We start from the raw sequence: 21,539 nt of genomic DNA, 5'->3' as shown, positions 1-21,539 counted from the left end.
AGTTCAGTCCCTGCTGCCTAGCTGTCTGTCATTTCCTCCCCTGTTACCATTTTTAATGCTGAGATTGGGCATCTTTCTACACGCCCAAACCCATTGTATCAAGACACCCATAAACCCATTATACCAGGGAAAAGAGCTATACACCCTGATCTTAATATTTGATTAGTTCATTAGCTGTCAAATATGACTAGTTTAAGCAAGATGACTCACAGCCGTGGAGATGAATAGTTGGCCCAACATCCATGCACCGCCACACCAATACGTAAACACGGACTACCTTATTTCTTGACTCCAAGCAAGTCATACAAGGTTCCTGACAGGCAGCAGTGCGCAAGAGGGAGCCCATCGCGTATCTCAAATCTCATACGTGAACTGTGTCAGAGCGTAGGCGGCAATCTTGTACGAGGCAAAATCTCACGAGCCAATGCGATATCGCGGGGCATGTGAAGGTGGCGATGTAGTCGTGGTGTAAGTCAGGGGTTGAGTTTTGCCTCCGGGTCCGCGGATTTGGAATCCGGGATATGGACACGCCTTACCCTGGAGGATTGGATCGGATATCAGAGGTTGGGATAGAAGCGAATGGTGATGGAGAGTAACCGGTGAGGGAGGTTGGTGGTCACGAGGTGAAGCTGGACCGTGAATATGATCACGAGACTTGGTGTAGGGATAATATGTATCTTGGCGATATGATTGATGTAAGCACATGTCAGATACAGTCGGACTTGCAATTTGATACCTAAGGTTGCTGGTATCAGTTATTTGTACTTTGCTGTACTGTGATCCTGTTAGAATGGTCATGAATGATCCAGTTTGTGTCTTGCAACCTGTCTTGAAGAAGTGGTATCTAGGACTGAGTGCTTGACCATGAACGATCTGTGATATGCGAATAGATACTCTTGTATACTGAGGGCAATTATTGAGATACATCATGTAAGAAGTTGCGATTATCTAGAGTACAAAATATCTGAGCAAGGGTATGAACAACCGAGACATGGTATCTTATTCCTATCCTAGCATGACTATGGGCTTCTAAAGGGATTCTCAATAATCACGAGTTACTCTGACTTCCCATCATGTTCGACAGCCCAAAGCTCTCCAAACCGACTTCCCTCCATCTCAACAAGCTCCCTCGGCCCCCCATCCTCAACAACACTCCCCCTATCAAGTACAACAACTCTATCAAAATACTCCATAACCATCTCCAACCGATGCGAAACCATAACAATAGTAAACCTCTCAAACTCCTCCCTAATAATCTCCTGCATCGCTCTATCCGTGACTTTATCCACACTGCTACTTACTTCATCCAACAAAAGCAGCCCGCCCTGCTTCTTTTCCCCTCTATCACGGACTCTTCGTCTCAGGATTGCTCGGCCGAGACTGAAGAGTTGCTTTTGACCTGCGCTGAGATCTTCGGCGCTCATGCCCGCGTTTAAGCTGCCTTTGTCATTAACGAAGCCTGTTAGACGGACGGTTTGGAGGACGTTGAAACATTCTGCGCCTGTGGCCGCGTTGTATGGGTCGAGGTTGGCTTTGATGGAGCTGCCGTCGGGGAGGAAGACTGCGTCTTGGGGGATGCAGATGATGCGTCTGCGGAGAGTGGCGCGATCAATCTGATGCAGATTCACATTGTCGATTTGCATGTTTGCTGCGCAAGAGGGAAGAGGATCTAGGAGGCGTAAGAGTAGGAGTATTAGAGTAGACTTTCCGCTTCCTGTGCGACCGCAGATTGCAACCTTCTGCCCTGGAAGGATATTGAGCTTGAGATCTCGGAGGACAAGATTGAGATCCTTCTCATCTTGACTATCAGCATCCATTTCGTATGAAGCAGACACCTTGTCAATAAGAATGTTTCCATTCTGCGGCCAACTCTCAGGAGGTCCAATATCCTCACCAGGCAAATTCTCCGTCGCAACAGTCTCACTAAAAGACCTTAACCGGCTCACAGCACCTAGAGATGTCTCGAGGGATGTATAGCTCCTGATCACATCAGACAGAAATTCGCTGAACGTCAATAGAGAGATAAGACTAGCACCAGTCAAACCTGCGTTGGTTCGAAGCTGAGTTGCCAGTGCGACGAGAACAACAGCGATACCTGCGACAATGAGGCGAAGTGAAGAAGCTAGCCATTGCTGGATCATTGCTAGGAGGTAAGCTGGTCGTTGAGAAGTGTCGAGAAGTTGGTTACTGTGTAGTATGTCGTTCTTTTCCCAGCCGAAAGCCCTGATGGTCGCAATGCCCTTCATGGTATCTGTAAAGTGCGTACTGTGACGAAGTTAAAACATGTAAATAAACCACCTCTGCCGTCAAGGGGCCAGAAGAATTATAACTTACTATAGCGGGCTCTTTGCCTCGAGGTCAAGAAGTCGAATCTGTCTCGACGTGCGAAGATAAAACATCTGAATAAAATAAATAACGACAAGCAAAAAGGGATATCCAATGGCGAGATATGGCGAAGCAGAAGCCACCACAAAAGCAGATCCCACACAATTCGAAATATCCAATGTGAAATTGGTTAGAGCCAGAGGCAAATCACTATCAAGGAGTGTCATGTCTTGTGAAAAAAGGTTGGTAACAACGCCAGTATCAGTAGTCGTAAAGAACCTCAACGGCGCAGAAATAACAGTGTAAATAGCTCTTTGATGAAGCTCCGTGCCCGCGGAAGCAGTCATACCAATCAAGGTGATGCAACCGTTGCAGAATAGGAAGATAACAAACCCTGATCGTAGCAGGCCGAAGATGCCTACGTAAAAGGTGAAGGATTTGTTGAAGGCGTCTTCGGCCCAGAACTTCATCCATACGCTTGAGAGACTGAGACAGGCGCCTGCTAGCATTCCTGATAGAGCAACGGCGATGGCTGCCCATGCTCCCACGCTTTTGAAGTAATGCTTGTAGATGGAAAAGTCGCCTGTTTGTCTTGCTTTGTCTTCTGCTGCTTGACTAGAAAGAGGCGGCGCCGCAGCTGGGATAGAAACCGCGACCGCTTTTGCTTCGGGCTGTTCATCGTCTGAAGAAGAATCCGTGTCTCTGTGTTTGACTCCAAGGCTGTGGACATACTTGTTGTTGTTCATCAACTCGGTAAAGTCACCCTGTTCAATGATCGTGCCATTACCGAGGGCGATAATATGGTCTGCTAACGGCAAGTGGCGTACTGAGTGAGTACATACGATAACCGTAGCATTTCTCCTCTTTGTAATCCCTCCTGGTCCGAAAACGCGTCTGAATAGCTCTGATTCAGTACCCAAGTCTAAACCACTGAGTATATCATCAAATATCATCAAAGTCGCCTCAGAATATAGTGCGCGAGCTACAGAAAGACGCTGTTTCTGGCCGCCACTGAGCATAATGCCGTTGCTTCCGATCTTGGTGTCATGGCCTTGAGGCAAGAGGGTCACATCTTGAGAGAGCATCGTGGCCTCGATGATCTCATCATACTTTGCTTGGTTGAAAGTGCAGTGACCAATGATGTTTTGCCGAAAAGTCCCGTTGTATAAGAAGGGAGATTGAGAACAGTAGGCGATGCGCTGAGAAGACGTGAATGTCTTTATCGTGCCTGAAGACACTGGAAGTTCTCCGAGTAGAGCTTGACAAAACGTTGTCTTGCCGCTGGCAACTTCGCCCACGATGATGGTAAGCTTGTCAGCGGGAATGCAAGTATTAATGTCTTTCAAGATCATCTTCTCTCCTCCCCATCCAAAGCATCCGTACTCAATGGCGAAAGCGACATCTGTGCTCTTTTCAGATGTCGAAACGGTTCGAAAGTCGTTGCGCGGTTCAGCTGCGAGGAATCTCTGCACACGAGACACACATGTCAGGGCAGCAAAGATGCCAGGAAGGCTCTGGAACAATTCGATAACAGGGGTCGTGAAAAGGAGGATATATGATAACGAAGTGAAGAGCGTGTTGACAGTCAAGTCTCTAGATGCGAATGCGAAAGTAATAGCAGGTGAGATGGTGAATGGTGTAAAGCCCAGTACTGCAGCCAGAATTAATAGCCAGCGGAAGCTATTTCCAACCTTGATCTCTCCCACGCGAAGAGTCTGGATTAGATCAGCCACGGGACCAGCGATACCAGAGATTTTATACAACTTCATCTGAGAAATCGCATTGGCAGTTAATCCGACCCTGTTCTGAATCTTTGCCATCCACTCACTCTGTCTCTTGCCGACCAAGGTGATCAACCACGACAGTAGTAGGGCACAAACAGCAATGACAACCAGCGGAGAGATGAAAGCTGCGCCAATCTTTCCGTAAAGAAGCCAGCATCCGATAGCCACTTGCACGGGATTTGCCCAAAGATCATGAGCTCTCTCCGCACCTCTCAGAATGCGCTCAACGTCGGAACTCATGAGAGTCAAAGCAGCAGAGTCATCAGCAGCCGTCATCTTCATCTGTGTTGTTTTCTGATAGATAGCAGCGACTAGACAGCCACGTATCATGTAGACGGCTCTCTGTTGGTAGTAACCGTAAAAGGCCGCGGAGACTCCTATACCGGCGTAGATGAGGAATGCGGCGCCGATTAACCCGTAGCCTATGCTTTTCGAGGTTGACTCTTCCGGAACCTGGAGATATGCCAAAGTAGCGTCGATGTACAGAGGTTGACAGTACTGAAAAGCAATGAGAGCGACGCGAGGAACGATTGGGAGGATGAAAGGTCCTGTCAGTGTTCTCGCCAGATTCTTCAATAGACCTGACCTGGGCTCCTGGTTGTATCTCTGAACCCGGAGATGTTTGGCGAAGTGACTGTGTAGCCTACTAGACGACATGCTCTCATCAAGAGGGTACAAATCCTCAATATTCAGTACTTTTTGGTAGCCGCTCTTAAACAACTTGTTAAGCCAAGCAAAAACTCCCACGCTAAACACACCACTCGACTCCTCAGGACTATGCTCATCGGCATTCCACTGGATCCATCTCGTCTTGGGAATCGTCTCAAGACAAAGAATAACAGCTTTTACCACGACGGAAGCTGTAAAGAGCCGGGCTTGGATGGTTTGCTGTGAGGTACTGATGAGAAGCCATGTTGTCCTAGCTTGCACTATGTCGAATAATAGTGTGAGGAGAATGTAGATGTTTAGTAGAGTAGATGGCCTTCTGGCGCATGAGTGCTCTTTCCAGGATAGTGCGCATGCAAAAAGCGATGCGATGAATGCAAGTGATGATCCTGCGAGGGAGAGATCATGAACAATCCCTGCAGTTCCAGTTGCGATGAGAACCAAAACGCCTAGTTGAGTAGCCGCATACAAAACCAAAAAGGCCTATTCACTGTCAATCTCATTCACTTCATCACAGCGACAAAGAAGCACTCACAATTTTAGTCGATTGCAAAACAATCCCATTAACAATCCTCTCTCTCTGCACCAAAACAGCAACCCTTCCAATCGCAGCAGCAATAAAAACAACAGTCGGAATAATCGAAAAGAAAATCCGTTCAAATTTCTGCGTAAAGTCGAAATCGCCTCGACATCCTCTGACGCCTGGACCCCAGGAGCCGTCGTTTAGACAAGATGAGGCCATGGTTGATGTTTGGGGTCCATCATTCTGGGAATAACCGTGTCTTTATTTGCGGCTGGGGAAGCTTGACTAGGTAATTGATCCGCTGTCAGATGGGCTAACGATGTGCCGAATCGCTTACGATTTACCGTACGCGTTGAGGAACTTTTGTTGATTGACGCGAATGGTTTCGTATGAGTTGACGATAACCAACAGGCTTACGACCTGCCTTTATCGGTAAGGCTGAAGGGTAGATCTAACTATGAAACACATACACAACGATCTTTCCTAAGTTTATAGTAAACCTTTGAGACTTTGGGAAATGATCTAAAGTTACCTAAATCTTGGCTTTCTTTTTATCCTAATGTTGGACTAAGCACTGCATTAGATTGAAGATTGTGAGTGATACGGGGAATGGCATCATTGAGACACCTCGCACGTCATTCGCAAAGAGCACATGTAAAGCTACTATTGCATATAAACCAACTCCGAAGGCAATGCTGTAAGCTCGAGAATGCTCACTTATACTTGGATTTTACGTGCCAATTGATATAAAGAGTTTCGTCAATTCCCCGGTAACTCGACAACTAGTTTCTGCTCCCAGGCGAGGGAGGACTCGCGGCTTCTTGGTAATGCTGAACAATGCTTCATTTTAAATGGTATATGTGAGTCAACAAATGCTTCCACGTATTACTGTTAGCAAAGTGCTGTGAGAACGCACCGGACATCTCATAGGAACCCTGGATGTTACTATTCTGGATGAGGGTGATGAGATGACATGGTGAAGAAGATAAAGACTACTTGAGAATGTATCCAAGGTTGGGCTTGCGGCGGAAAAAGTCAAGAAACACTAGGCCTTGCCTTGTGTGCCTATCGTGATGCTTCTCGGCGATTGCTCTTTCAGTATACCAAGGATTCCTTCCTTAATAAGCTCAGAAGTGCATACCCCCGCTTGTTGATTGAATCTCACTCTTACATCTCACTCAATCAACAACCAACGTGAGCTCTTCAAGATGAGTGGCAAAGACCAGAATACAGTAGCATCCTTGGAGGTGCTGCCTCCCGAGATCCTGTTACCAATCGTTAAGAGCCTTCCGGGCCTTGACACGCTTTGGAATCTGATGACGGCCTCACCGAATACCTGGCGTCTCTTCAGCAATTACGCCCTCGATATCACCGAAGGTATCCTTTCGGGACCGAACTCGATACTGTACGGAAAGATCCGAGAACTTGTCCGTGGAGTCATCCTCGTGCGTGCCAAGACACTTCCTTTTGAGGATTTGAACGAGTTCCAGACCCAGTTCTTATACGGCGCGGTTCCTAACCAACAAAAATACGAAGAATTCATGGCTCTTGGCCCTGGAACCTTGTCTGCTTCGACGGTACCTGCAGATGTATTCAGGTCTGTTGTCGCAACAGCATATCACCTCTCAGCCCTTTCGCAGGGTTGCTTGGCATCTTATCTCGCGCCATTCAGAGACATCAGGCCGTTGCATGTTTCCGACCCACAGGCTTTGCATGCTTCCAGCCCCCCTTCATGGACTTTGAGCCCTACCGGTTTGATGGGTTGTAGGCTTGGTTGTAGCTTTCAGAATGACCGGACCCCTGTCTGGGATCGTGAAGCTGCCGGCACACCTGTCAAGGTGGTTGATGCAGGACAGCCGAGCTGGCTCGAGGAAATGAGGGCTTTGTGCGCTATGTGGGTAATACAACTTGTGGGTGAAATAAAAGGATTGGTCAAGGATGGCTGGCCCGAGGAAGATATCGACACGCTGAAACAGATCGATTTGGTCGACTTAGTTGAGAGACCTAATGGCGCGATCAAGGCTGAAGAGATCAGGTGTGCTATGGAGTACCTTACGACGCTTGGAGATGCCATACAGAACAACCACTATCGACTACCAACGCCAGTCTTGGATCTCAAGAGCCATAAATGGATCACAGCAGAGCGAAAGCTCGTAAATAATCCCATGGTATTGGTGGGGCATCGTCATAACGGCAAACTTCTCACACTGGGGAAGGGCGAACCCATACCAGAGGGCAGCGAACCAGTGTGGTATCCATTTCTCAGAGATGATATGAAATGGGAGAGGGCAGAACCATTCCCCAACAGAGAATCATGTGGTATATCTAGTTGGCGCTCCCTATCAAAAAGCCACAAATCGCCTGTTTATGGCGTCAAATTTGATTCTTTCCGTCGACTAGGCTTTGCCTTCTGGGATAGGAAGAGGTTGCATCTTGCAGGTCTGGCAGATGGGATACACGAGCCGTTCTACAAAAACGACTTTTACTTCTTTGCGTTGGAGAGTATTCTGCCTGCTGATGAGGTTGCTAGCATTAAGGCTGAGATCCCAGAGCGAGAAGTACCTAGAATTGCGCCTCGGCGTCGATCGCGAGACTTGATTCCATTAGGTACTGCTCCATCCCTACCAGCGTCTTCTTTGTCAACACGAAGAGCTGCATTGAGATTGAGCAGCCTATCCACTCAGCCTGTCAGCGGATCCCATGAGACCCATTAGGGGTCTTTACGACTATATATCATCCAAGCTTCGGTTGAACAAGAGGGCGGTAAATCTGATCCTAAGCCTACCTACATGAGAGAGTGTATCTTTTATTATAGTCTTGATACCGGTGACTGGCCTTATATATGGCCTCTTTGCTACGCTAAATGGATAATCTGGGTGGCGCATATAACTTCTAAGTGGTAGTTAAAGCCTAGCTGTTTAATGAAAAGGGTTGGGCTTTCCTTTGAATGCTGCGTAACTGAAGCCTTACACTTGGGTCTGCGGTGTTCAAGGTCCCTGCTCAGAATTATAGCATCGTGTTCAAACTCATCCACTGTGAGGCCACAAGAAACCGCAACCCTTTTTTTTTTTCTGAAACACGTTGGACCAACACTCTTTGCCTGCTCAAGAAAGGCGGTACGATGGCCATTTGTCGAGCTGTCCGAAATCTCTCCTTCGATGATAACCTCGAGAGTGTGTAGTTTGGACTGATAGAAACTGTTGGTACTGCCTTATTTTAAACACCGGACCCAGACGTCTCTGAGAATGCCGAGGCGGACATCCACATGTACGCCAACCTGAATCACAACACCGCAGACACAGACGCAATACCAGACGCTCATAACGCTCATAACGATCATAACGCTCATAACGCTCATAACTCTCATCATTTGAGACCGGCATCCTACAATTCCATACATCTTCAGCCCACATTCTCTCAATACAAACATCAACTATCGACTTTCTAAAGCCTCTCCCATCAGCCAGATCATACTCCATGTCCGCCGATATCTGGGGTGTATACCTGCAACAACCCACATCCCAAGATCACAAGCCCTTGCTAAATTGATACACACATAACGACACCACTCTGTAAGTATTATCGCGCTCAGCGTCCCTTAATCCCGGGGTTATCATCCACCTAATCCGCTCAATCCTCTGAATCATGTCTGATCCAATACCGATGGAAGGTGTTCAACGAACGCTCTGAAGCGTTATTGAGCGCCTCTCTACCATGGTCATCAAGCTAAGGGATGCTGGCGTTGCTGGCGCCAAGATGGAAACAATGTAATAGTCGAGCCTTCTATCCTCAGTCTCGTCGCGGGTTCCGAAGGAATCGTGCACAGCCTGTACGTCGTCGTCGAGAAGGTTGAGGTCTCCCTCGCACTTGGACATCAGTCTTTTGACGTCAGCGAGGTGAGCCTTCGCGGCATTCAGCTTTCCGGTGATGCTGGCTAGGTTATCGTGCTGATTGCTAGCTGATGGAATCGGACTCATTCCCATGTGGCTCTATATTCGCGGAGGAATCGATACGTCAGATGATGGATGGAGCCCCGATGTGCGTTGTCGTCTGTAGCTCGGCCAAGTTTGCGCAAGTCGAAGAACTCCTCCAGCGCTACAACACACTCGCTCTTGCGACCGGACACGTCGAACTGCAGTTTACTGAGCCAACACAGTTCACAATGACCCCAGCTGCGATATAATCGTTGATTGCTTAATCGTTTATCTGCCCTGAGCGAGCTATTCAGTTAATTCCAACATGGCAAGTTCGTCTCAAAACACGAATGATGCTCTGGGCAAACTGAAAGGGGCTTCAGTATCATGTGGTACTCTTGTAGAGCTTATCACTCAGCTCGTGTATAGTCTCACCATACTGTTATGTATAATGTCGGTCGTGGGACTTAATCACTGATGTCTACGTAAAAGGGAAAAGGCAATCCGATCCCTTGCGAAAGGATGACACGTTGGATGACCCTACAGAGGGCATTTGTAGTCCCACATCTGCGACAAACGTCATTGCTTCAACCCTGACCACCTGGTGGCGAGACATCACAGCTCACGTACCGACATCCTCTTCCTTTTTGGAGCACCGAGCAGCGCGATCCGACCACTTGCAATTGCCGCAGCAACCGCCGAAGTGTGTCGGAAGGCGTAGAAGGATCTGCGTACTGGTCTCTGTCCTTTAGCATCTTGTTGAAGCCAGTCATGAACATCGAACTAAGTCCCACTTCACGGGTCTGTTTCTACCGACAGTGACCACCTCGCTGCAATGGGCCTCGACGCCCCCGCCAGCTCCAGCTCCCCAGGGGGCACTTTCGCCGTTTCGGCGACGTATTTACTTCCGTGCGATGGCTCTCGCGATCGATTCCCTTTGGAACGCGATGACTGCTGCCTTTGTCTGGGTATCATAAACCCTACAACCACCGGCAACGATACTATCATTGTCCCCCAAGGTGAACCAGCCTACGATACATTGAGATGGCCTGGAGCATACCGACCGGAACAGTATGGTGCCTAACGTCTCATCTTCACCAGACAACCGTACATTGGGATGGCCTTACAGCCGTCAGTAGAGGAGTGATACACAAGCAAACATAGGAACTAAAGCGAAGTATTTCTCCTCAAACCCTGAATCTTCCGAGCTTAGTGCACATTTGAGCATAAACGCACATGGTAAGAAAGGAGACAAGGCAGTCCATAGGCCTTGTGACTGGGCAGTCTTCTCTCGCGAACAAAGAAACGCTGTGGGAAGCTGTCCATATGTTCGAAGAACTTTGAGACATATATCAAACTCCTTGAAGAAGAAGCTTGTATTGAAACGTTGGCTAGACCAGGAGCTCCATCCAGAAACGTGCTTCTCAGCCCCCTACACCTACCTACCTACGTTGTAGAAGTTGAGAGAAAAGTTGTTGCTTTCTGAGTTTAGGCCGGTCTTTGGAACAGTATTCCACAAGAGGGTCTTCTGAAAACCACTAAAAACCCTGAGTCATTGCCCAACGTGTCGGTAGGAAAACATGTTTAACGTTATCTGATCCGATCCGATCTGACCATCCCATGTTAAGTGCGGACCTCATCACAAGCCGATGTGCTTACACATTTATTCGGCCGACAACGGACGAACGAAGGCGGAGACCGTCTAACATCGTCGGACTTTGGTTTAGTCAGCGGAAGAAAGCTGAAACGCCACAAAAATAATCCAACCGGGTTCCTGTCTTTAGATCCCTGATCCTGGCTTATCACAGACAAGGTTCTTACGGGGACTGCGGTTAGATTTGCCATAAAGTGAACAAGATCAGCATGCAAAAAGGGAAACGGTGAGTGAAAGTTAGAGCCCTATGCGGTGAATCTTTGTATTATAGACAGGTGCCTAGGCAGACCGATAGTTGCTATGTATACTGTCTCAGGTACTGTTGTGAGATATCACCTTCGCTTTGACCGTGAATTTGAGTTCAAGATCTTCAGAAGTTCTCGAAACAACAATCGGATTCATCTATCCGATGCTTATCCATAATATTCACCAAAAACAAAACAATGTGTCACGCCGAGGCGTATTTGTCTTGCCGTAGCGTATTTATTTCGCAACTATTCACAACTTATAACTACTTTTTCTTGCGGAACTAATCCGCTTTGGGGTATGAGTCGAACTCACTCATGGTCCTCGGACTTAGGGAAACTCGCGGAATGACGAGATTCAGCCGTTGGGTTTACGGTACGGATACTGTAACATTAGGCGTTCCCACATTTGCCGTGCAGAATCTTTCTCCACAGAGTGAGATTGGGTGGGTTAAGGTACAGATGATAACCGAGTGTTGGGTTTCAACGTTGCAAAAAAGAATGTGGGATCTACATTCTGGAAACTACGATAGAGAATACTTGCGAACAAAGCAAAGTAATGCTTCTTCTATCTGCTCTGTTATAATAAACAGTAACTGTTGACTGTTGACGCTATGAAGCCTCACTCAGATATTGCCATGTCTCGGATATAAACGAAATCATCCCTTATGCGTATCTCCATTAGGTATGGGTGTCAATCTTTGACTTTATTTGATCTGACCAATCATAACCTCAACTCGGGATGCACGACTTGTCCGAGATGAGTCAAACTCTGAACAAGGGACCCATCTACCTGACTTAACATGCCCAAACGAGGAACTAAACGACAAGGGTCTTCGCTGAAGCAATTCGCGGCTTGTGGGGACGTTGCCCCCTACAGGCGGACATTTTAGAACTTTTTATTTTGATTGGTAAGGTACCTCGTAAACTAAAGGAGAGGAAAAAGGCGAGTAATATTGTGTTCTGTTGGGCTAGAATCTTGCATCGTCTATTTTGACATCCTGGCTCTTAGATGTCTCCTTCACGGACCAAAATCCTTCCAAAGGATTGTTCTCCATAATAATCTTTTTGACCAGGGGAGAGCTGTCTCTGTTTTTGCCTTTGCGACTTGGACTTATAGAGCGGCATGTCGGCTTCTTTTTCCTTTGCGCCTCTCCCCTTACCTCACCTCTTGTTGTTTACCAGCAAGCCTATGATCGTGTATCACAGGTTGCTATTCATATATACATATTAATTATTTCTTCATTCCTTTTATATCATACCTTTAATACTTTCAATTGGGTTCAATTAGGTGAATTACCTTTTTCGCGGCGGGTGACTATAGGGCTCCCAGACAGTTTCGATCTCACAACACCACAACTCAATCGACTGTCACATACTGAACAAAATGGCTGAAAAAGATCTCGGAAAGGCCGAGCAGGCCATTGCCGCCAATCATCACACTGAGCAGGCCGATCCTGCGTACCGCAACTCCATCGAGACCGACTCCACCCGCGCTGAAGGACAGAACAAGGCGCAGAACGTTGGTGTTTCCGTTGAGCAGGCTGAGGCTGAATTTGCCGAGCTTCAGCGTGAATTCACTGGTGTTTCGCGCGCTAGTCGCAGGAAGAGCAGAGCTAGCGCCACTGATCCTGAGAAGAATGCTACTACTGCTGATGAGGCTGAGGTTGAGTCCCTCTTTGATCTAGAGGCGGCTCTTCGTGGCGGTCTTGATCGTGAGAAGGAGGCGGGTATCAAGTCTAAGCACATTGGTGTTTACTGGGATGACTTGACTGTCAAGGGCTTTGGTGGCATGTCCAACTTTGTGCCTACTTTCCCCGATGCTTTTGTTGGCTTTTTCGATGTCGTCTCCCCAGTCATCAACATGCTTGGTCTCGGACCTAAGCCTCCCCAGGTTGCACTCCTTGATAGTTTCAGGGGTGTGTGCAAGCCTGGTGAGATGGTTCTCGTTCTGGGAAAGCCTGGTTCTGGATGTACGACTTTCCTCAAGACCATTGCAAACCAAACCTATGGGTACACCGCGGTGGAGGGTGAGGTTCGGTACGGACCCTGGTCCAACACCGACTTCAGCAAGTCTTATAGGGGAGAAGCTATGTACAATGCTGAAGACGATCTTCATCACCCTACTCTCACGGTTGAGCAGACCCTTGGCTTTGCTATTGATACTAAGATGCCCAAGAAGCGACCTGGAAACATGTCCAAGGAGGAGTTCAAGGAGAGCATCATCAGCATGCTTCTCAAGATGTTCAACATCGAGCACACACGCCACACCATCGTCGGAGATCATTTCGTTCGAGGTGTGTCAGGTGGAGAGAGAAAGCGTGTCAGTATTGCTGAGGGTATGATCACCAACGCTGCCGTCCTATCATGGGATAACAGTACCCGTGGTCTTGACGCCAGTACCGCCCTGGATTTTGCCAAGTCTCTCCGCATTCAGACCAACCTGTACAAGACGACTACTTTCGTCTCTCTGTACCAGGCTTCTGAGAACATTTACAACCTTTTCGACAAGGTCTTGGTCATCGATGGTGGAAAGCAGGTTTACTTCGGTCCTGCTGCTTCTGCTCGCAGCTACTTCGAGGGTCTTGGTTTCGCTCCTCGTCCTCGTCAGACCAGTGCTGATTACCTGACTGGTTGTACCGATGATTGGGAAAGGGAGTATGCTCCTGGTCGATCTGAGGAGAATGCTCCTCACAACCCTGAGACTTTGGCTGAGGCTTTCAAGAAGTCTGATGCGTACAAGTCCCTCGATGCTGAGATGGCTGAGTACAAGGCTTCTCTCGAGCACGAAACCGACACCCACAACGACTTCCAAATCGCCGTCAAGGAGAGCAAGCGTGGTACTTCCAAGCGCTCTGTCTACTCCACCGGATTCCACATCCAAGTCTGGTCTCTGATGAAGCGACAGTTCACTCTCAAGCTTCAGGATCGCTTCAACCTTTTCTTCGGCTGGTTCCGCAGCATCGTCATCGCCATCGTTCTCGGAACCCTGTATCTCGACCTCGGCAAAACCTCCGCCAGCGCCTTCTCCAAGGGAGGTCTCCTCTTCATCGCACTCCTGTTCAACGCCTTCCAAGCCTTCTCCGAGCTGGGCGGTACCATGACAGGTCGCTCCATCGTCAACAAGCACAAGGCCTACGCCTTCCACAGACCGTCAGCTCTGTGGATTGCGCAGATCTTTGTCGATCAGGTTTTCGCTGCTAGTCAGATTCTGCTGTTCTGCATTATCGTGTACTTTATGACCAACCTTGTTCGCGACGCTGGTGCTTTCTTCACTTTCTTCTTGATGATTCTGAGTGGTAATATTGGAATGACTTTGTTCTTCCGTATTATTGGTTGTGTTTCGCCTGATTTTGATTACGCAATCAAGTTTGCTGTTATTGTAAGTCGTTCCTTCTTCTTTTTTCACGTTTCTCCCATGTGCTTGACGGACGGGAAGTGGGGCATGCAACAGTGGCGCCATAACCTTAAGTCTAAACTTAGTCCACCACTCATGATACTCTTCACTTCTTATGATGATATCGTCTAAGCAGTCACTAACAATTTCGCCTAGGTTATCACTCTCTTCGTTGTCACATCAGGATATATCATCCAGTATGCTCAGGAACAAGTCTGGCTCCGATGGATCTTCTGGATCAACATCCTCGGTCTGAGCTTCAGTTCCATGATGATGAACGAGTTCCAGAGAATCGACATGGAGTGTACAGCCGATAGCTTGATTCCTTCCGGACCCGAGTACACCAACATCGACTACCAAGTCTGCACTCTCGCCGGTTCCAAGGCCGGAACCACTCTCGTCTCCGGATCCGACTACGTCGCCCAGGGTTTCTCCTACTACCCCGGTGATCTCTGGCGAAACTGGGGCATCGTCCTGGCTCTTATCATCTTCTTCCTCTTCCTCAATGTCGCTCTTGGTGAACTCGTCAACTTTGGTATGGGCGGTAACGCTGCTACCATCTTCGCCAAGCCTAACAAGGAGCGCAAGGCTTTGAACGAGAAGCTTACCTCTAAGCGCGATGCCCGACGCAAGGATAGGTCCAACGAAGAGGGTTCTGAGATTAACATCAAGTCTGAGAGTGTCCTTACTTGGGAGAACCTCAACTACGATGTTCCCGTTCCTGGTGGCACCCGTCGTCTTTTGAACAATGTCTTTGGTTACGTTCGTCCTGGTGAGCTCACTGCTCTTATGGGTGCCTCTGGCGCTGGAAAGACTACTCTTCTTGATGTCCTCGCTGCCCGTAAGAACATTGGTGTTATCCACGGTGATATCCTCGTCGATGCTATTGCCCCCGGCAAGGAGTTCCAGCGATCTACTTCATACGCCGAACAGCTTGACGTCCACGAGCCTACCCAGACCGTCCGAGAAGCCTTCCGATTCTCTGCTGAGCTCCGTCAACCCTACCACGTGCCTATGGAAGAGCGCTACGCCTATGTCGAGGAAATCATCTCTCTTCTCGAAATGGAGTCCATCGCCGACGCCATCATCGGAACCCCTGAATTCGGTCTCACCGTCGAACAGCGCAAGCGTGTCACAATCGGTGTCGAGCTTGCCGCCAAGCCCGAACTGATGCTCTTCCTCGACGAACCCACCTCCGGTCTCGACAGTCAAAGCGCCTTCAACATCGTCCGTTTCCTCAAGAAGCTCGCAGCCTCAGGCCAAGCTATCCTGTGCACAATCCACCAGCCCAACGCCGCCCTCTTCGAGAACTTCGACCGTCTTCTCCTTCTCCAGCGTGGAGGCCGCACTGTTTACTTTGGCGACATCGGCAAGGACGCTCACGTCCTGCGAAGCTATCTCGAGTCTCATGGCGCGGTTGCTAAGCCTACTGACAACATCGCCGAGTTCATGCTTGAGGCTATTGGTGCTGGCAGTGCTCCTCGTGTTGGAAACCGTGATTGGGCTGATATTTGGGAAGACAGCGCTGAGCTTGCTGATGTCAAGGAGACCATCATTCGTCTTAAGCGTGAGCGACAAAATGTTGGTGGTGGTGCTAACAAGTCCGCTGATCTGGAGCGGGAGTACGCTTCACCCTTCACTCACCAGATGAAGACTGTCTGCACTCGCATGTTCCGATCATACTGGCGATCTCCCAATTATCTCTTCACGCGTATTTTCAGTCACGTTGCTGTTGCGCTAATCACCGGTCTCATGTATCTCAACCTCGACGACTCCCGCTCATCTCTCCAGAACCGAGTTTTCGTCATCTTCCAGGTTACCGTTCTTCCTGCGCTGATCATTACACAAGTCGAGGTCATGTACCATATCAAGCGAGCTTTGTTCTTCAGAGAGCAGTCCTCCAAGATGTACTCACCCTTTGTGTTTACCTCCAGTGTCATCCTGGCTGAGATGCCATACTCGATCATGTGCGCTGTGGCTTTCTTCCTTCCTCTTTACTTCATGCCTGGATTCCAGACTGAGTCTTCTCGAGCTGGTTACCAGTTCCTGATGGTTCTCATCACTGAAATCTTTGCTGTTACGCTTGGTCAGGGTCTCGCATCTATCACACCCTCTCCCTACATTTCCGCACAATTGTAAGTCACTGCTCTAGTTTTCTGCCCTGAATCTTCACCCTGAATCCCAAAAGAGCTCTACTGACAAAGCTTTCCAGCGATCCTTTCATCATCATCATCTTTGCCTTGTTCTGCGGTGTTACGATCCCTCCACCTCAGATGCCGACCTTCTGGAGGAAGTGGCTCTATGAGCTCGATCCATTCACACGCCTTATTAGCGGCATGGTAACGACTGCTCTTCATGGTGTTCAGGTCGTATGCAAGCAGGGTGAGTTGAACGCGTTCAGCGCACCCTCTAACATGACCTGCGGCGAGTATATGGAGCCTTTCTTCGAGCGCGGAGGATCAGGATATCTCGTCTCCAATAGCACTCAAGACTGCGAATACTGCGCGTACAAGGTCGGAGATGAGTTCTACGGCACTTTCGGCATGTCTTTCGATCATCGTTGGAGGGATCTTGGAATCTTCATTTGCTTCATTGGAAGCAACTTGATCATCCTCATGACAGCGGTAAGTAACTCAGCCAATGATAAAAAGGACAGCTTACTAATCAATTCTCCAGACGCGATTCCTCAACTTCAACCGCCGTTAAGAGTCAAGAAATAATGTTGTTCAATGTGCAATAAATGCATGAGTATATGGTGGACCAATGAGAGTAATGGAATAGAAGTGGGGCTCGGAGGAGCGACGCATACAGGATATACGTGCTACGAGTCGCTTGCATATAGAAAAAGTACCAGTTATCTTAATTAATAGACGTTACAACGATATCTCTATCTATCTGTCTTCTGTCGTGAGTGAAGTACCAGGGCCGATGTGTACCATGTTGCGACTGGTGGCCAGCCCAAGACGTTATGCTTTAGGAAGTCTCACAAAAGGTTAGGATAGGCACTTTAGATGAGATTAGGTAACATGACAATTGCTTCATTAAATATTTCCTAAAACTTAGATAACCCTACGGTTGAGCTGCAGATCCATGGGACAAGTTGTTGAGAACTCTGATCAGGATTTGAGGTAACAGCGCAGGAATGAAAGCGAAGACATCAAAGGTTGTCTTCAACTTTTTGTTCTCATCAACACCACGCTATGCAACACACCCAATGCCCCAAAACCTATATACTTTTCGCTTTTTGTTTTACTTTTTTACTTTTTCATCCATCTAAGCCTTTCCAGGCCAGATCTCATTGGCAACATCGTTGACAAGCTTGAGCTTGTCAAACATCTTTGCCTCAGTCATACCCTCAGCGCCAACAGCGACACTAGCGAAGCCGCACTGGGGGCTGATGCCGACGTTCTCGAGAGCCTCCTCAAGGCTGCGGCCTTGGCCTTCGGCGATGATCTTGGCGGCGTCGAGGACTCGGTGCTTGATGACCTGGGCGTCCTCGAGCTCGGGCTCCTTGGTGGTGATGACACCGAGGACGACGTTCTTGTGCTTGGGGAGGAAGCGGAGGGGCTCGAAGCCGCCGGAACGGGGGTTGTCGTACTCGAGGAAGAAGGTGTCGTAGTTGAGTGTTGTGAAGAACTTCTCGGCGATCTTTTCGTAGGAACCCTCGCTGAAGTGCATGGACTTGGAGAAGTTGCCTGACTGGTTAGTGATTGAATGAATGATGCGACTTGGGGGACATACCTCTGCAGACGTGGAGACCAACGTGGAGACCCTCAGGTCGGTCGGCAATGGCGTCGTTGTGAGCCTTCAGGTATGTGTCGAAAAGCTTGTCAGGGTCAACACCCTCATCTCTCAGAGACTGAAGCATCTCATCGGAGCAGAAGTAGGCGAGAGTAGGGTCGTCGATCTGGATGTTGCGAACACCCTCATCGTACAGAGTCTTGAACTCCTGACGGTAAGCCTTGGCAAGGTCCGCGAAGAAGTCCTCGTCGTTGGAGTAAGCCTCAGGGCTGTAGCACTTGCCAGAAGCGAGTCGCAGGTGGAAGTAGCAAGGGGGAGGCATGGTGAACTTGCACTCAGCCCACTGCTCCTTAGGAACACACTCGCGAAGCATCTTCCAGTTCTCGAGGTAAGGGCTCTGCTTGTACTCAATCTTGCCCTCGCAGAGAGCAGCCATGGGGTACTGCTTACCGGCCTTCTTGAGCGCAGCGATAGGCGGCGCAGAAAGGCGCACGACGTCCCAAGGAACGGGCTCTACCTCGCGGAAACCACCAAGACGCTCAAAGAAGCCGGAGAAGTAGTACTTGCGATCGAACTCGCCGGAGGAAATAGCGCGAACGCCATGCTCCTGCTGCTTCTTGACGATATCGGCGATAGCAGCCTTTTGCGTGGCGATGAGCTGGTCAGAGGAAACCTCGCCGGCATCGGCCTGCTGTTGAGTGCGCGATAGCGACTCTGGTCGGATCAGAGAGCCGATGTGGTCAGCGTGGAAGGGGAGCTTTGAGACGGACATTTTTGCGAGAGTTTGAGAAGCAATTGAGCGCCATCATGGCAGCTGCGTCGCTTCTTTTTGAGTCTTTTTGTCATGGGCATGATGACATGGGAGTTTCTCCTCCGAAAGTGAAGGGTCCGATGAATTATCCAATGATGGAGAGGAAGAGACCCCATCGACCCCTCCCCCTCCGTTGATCTTCGGCTGCTGAACACGGCTGTTGAGAATGAGGGGCAGGCTTTAATTTTATCCATTGTCATGATCCATCATGAGCCTTATCAGTGAACATGATCTGAGTTATCGTCGTTTCGATATCGCAATTGGATTAGCTAAGCACTATTGGTCAATTGGTGAAGTCTGGAGATATTCCCGACGACCCGTAGAACAGCCATCATGAGGGGTCCCGCCATGATTGTCAAAGCTTCAACTCAAATCTTTCAGGGTCCATGTTCTGTTGGTCGAGAAGAAAAAAGTCAAGAGGCCAGCTCAGAGTGATTTCCAAAGGTCGCATTCAGGGTCGAATTGATGATGCTTACATTACCACTATTGGTGTTGACAAGAGTTGTTATGATCCAAATCCACCAGGGGCAACAATCCTTTTCAAATCCCAGGAACGGCAACACCCAAGCAACGAATTCGAGGGCAAAGTCTCCTGTCTTACTCCAAGCATTCATTCACGTGCATGGACCTTGACTTGTAGATCAGCTACAAGAAAAGAGTGAGGCCCTCCAAAGCAAGGGAGGAAGATTTTGGTCTCACTCTCCCCATAAGACATAAAGAAAGCCTCCCTTGACTTGTCTTGGCATTTTTCATGAGGTCAAAATAAGGCCATGTTTTAGCTGCGGCATAGCTAATTTACTAACAAGCCATCAGAGTAAGAGGCTTGCATAAGGCGACAAATGAGATTGTGTGGTGGCATTACAAGCGATGCAGAGGAGATTGGTGACCCGTTGGCGTTTTTCTTTTGTTCTCACGATGGAGGCTCATTGTAGGGTCCGAGAACGGCATTCCATCCTGTTGAGATCAGCCACAGGGGCAACGTATAGGGATCGTCAGGCACACGAAGCATATCGTGGAGATAGACATGCCTTTTGTGCAACAGCGGCGTAGTCCCGACCCTTTTGTGCCTTGCATGAGGCTTTGTACTACGCACTGCAAATAACGGCTTGGCACGGCAGCTTCTGGGCCCGACAGGATGTGATTGACTCGGCAGTATTGTTACAGCCTCAAGGAGGAATTGGGGGCTACAGGAACATCCTCACCCTGGCGTCATTGTTTGTGGTCCCTTTGGGAGTCGGGGACTATTTTGCAAGTGGTATCGACTTGAAAGCTCCGGAGTACAAGCTAAGTGGATACTATAGTTGGTGTGATAGCTGCCAAGGCTACTTTGGAGCTAGCTCATCGAGCTATCGTGAGTGAGCACAGACAATGGACCTTGTTATCTGGATCTAAATGCAAGATGTGTCAAGCTTTGACAAGCTTTGAAGCCAAAGCTTTTCCTTGGGTTCGAGGGAGTTTACGACAATGCTCTATTTTTGAATCAACATTGCCAAGAAGAATGCGGATCGCAAATAGGAATCTTCGAGACGGGTCGTTTGATAGTGAACAAAAAATGGTGTGTTAGTGATGAACTTGAATACCAGTGGTGAATTGTAGAGATTGAGCAAAGAATACCGTACAACCCACCATTTCACCACAGAACTTCCACACTTCGAATTATAGCAAAACAGAGACATTCTACTCTCACTATTGATATATGCACTCACAATCATGAAGAACTTGCCATACACAAATTATCATCGTGAACTTCATTTGGTGTTGACATTCAAATTACCCTGCAGCTGTCAGTGAGACCCACATTAAGCCCCTGCTGAAGCCCAGTGGATTGGCCCCGCAAAATCCTTCGGCCCGCATAACACGGTCAAGAGCTATCAACCTCAGTGTCTCAGTATCTCATACCATCCAATGCATGCATCCATCTTTCAGCTCTCCCTTCGTAGGACCAACCTTTCACCTCTCTCCATGACCGCAATTTCCCTCTTGTGGATCGCATCCCAGCTGCCCGCCTCGAGTATGCGCTGTTCTGTCTTGTCTCTGTGATGCGATAAGCACGTCTCTCTCGAACGCTATGGCTCTATGCAAGAAAGCATCCCCGGATTAAACTAAAGAATGTTTTCCTCTGGACCAAGGGAGGGGACCCAACACAACGGTTTCAGCCCATCGCCGATCTTCGCCCCTGCAAGAACCGCTGAAAACGCAGAAATTAGTGATACTCAAGTGAGTATAGTCAGGGGCAGTGATGCTTTCGTCGAAGCCACGAAACATCCCAAGATATCGTCTGCTATTCTTGGTGACCAATGACGTACAGTCTTGACTGCTGGAGATTAAACCCTCTTTCACATACCTCAGGACAAGGAACTTCTGGAAGAATGTTCCTGACACGCCGGTCTTTTGTTTGGACGTACCCAGGAATGGGAACGGCGCATGCGGAGAGATTGTTCTTGGCGATCAAGTCGATATGCCGATACACCGCTCGTTA

At 48.7% G+C, this 21,539-nt stretch overlaps 4 protein-coding genes across 4 annotated transcripts; 2 read left to right on the top strand and 2 right to left on the bottom strand.

Annotated features, from left to right (window-relative positions):
* Window positions 1-717: 717 nt before the first annotated feature.
* Window positions 718-5,520, bottom strand: B0J16DRAFT_144796 (P-loop containing nucleoside triphosphate hydrolase protein; the record flags this gene model as incomplete). Its single annotated transcript, XM_046121947.1, has 3 exons — window positions 718-2,265; window positions 2,335-5,258; window positions 5,311-5,520. The coding sequence occupies 3 exons, from the start codon at window positions 5,515-5,517 to the stop codon at window positions 1,056-1,058; spliced, it is 4,341 nt and encodes a 1,446-aa protein (XP_045983570.1). The 3' UTR covers window positions 718-1,055.
* Window positions 5,521-6,475: 955 nt separating this feature from the next.
* Window positions 6,476-8,197, top strand: B0J16DRAFT_144792 (uncharacterized protein). Its single transcript, XM_046121946.1, has one exon. The coding sequence runs from the start codon at window positions 6,507-6,509 to the stop codon at window positions 8,010-8,012; it is 1,506 nt and encodes a 501-aa protein (XP_045983569.1). The 5' UTR covers window positions 6,476-6,506; the 3' UTR covers window positions 8,013-8,197.
* Window positions 8,198-12,152: 3,955 nt separating this feature from the next.
* Window positions 12,153-17,392, top strand: B0J16DRAFT_415242 (ABC-2 type transporter-domain-containing protein). Its single transcript, XM_046133505.1, has 4 exons — window positions 12,153-14,493; window positions 14,665-16,643; window positions 16,721-17,132; window positions 17,185-17,392. Exons 1-4 carry the CDS (start codon window positions 12,499-12,501, stop codon window positions 17,212-17,214), a joined length of 4,416 nt encoding a protein of 1,471 aa, XP_045983568.1. The 5' UTR covers window positions 12,153-12,498; the 3' UTR covers window positions 17,215-17,392.
* Window positions 17,393-17,531: 139 nt separating this feature from the next.
* B0J16DRAFT_415241 (uncharacterized protein) lies at window positions 17,532-19,259 on the bottom strand. The gene is made up of 2 exons (XM_046133504.1): window positions 18,250-19,259; window positions 17,532-18,203 (listed from the first exon to the last, which is right to left on the bottom strand). Exons 1-2 carry the CDS (start codon window positions 19,019-19,021, stop codon window positions 17,782-17,784), a joined length of 1,194 nt encoding a protein of 397 aa, XP_045983567.1. The 5' UTR covers window positions 19,022-19,259; the 3' UTR covers window positions 17,532-17,781.
* Window positions 19,260-21,539: the final 2,280 nt, after the last annotated feature.

Source organism: Fusarium flagelliforme, assembly GCF_020744385.1.
Source record: "Fusarium flagelliforme strain FIESC 12 MPI-CAGE-AA-0113 chromosome Unknown B0J16scaffold_4, whole genome shotgun sequence".
In the NCBI taxonomy this organism is placed as follows: domain Eukaryota; kingdom Fungi; phylum Ascomycota; class Sordariomycetes; order Hypocreales; family Nectriaceae; genus Fusarium; species Fusarium flagelliforme.
Note: the sequence above shows the minus strand (reverse complement) of the source record. Positions and strands in the feature narration are given on the sequence as shown.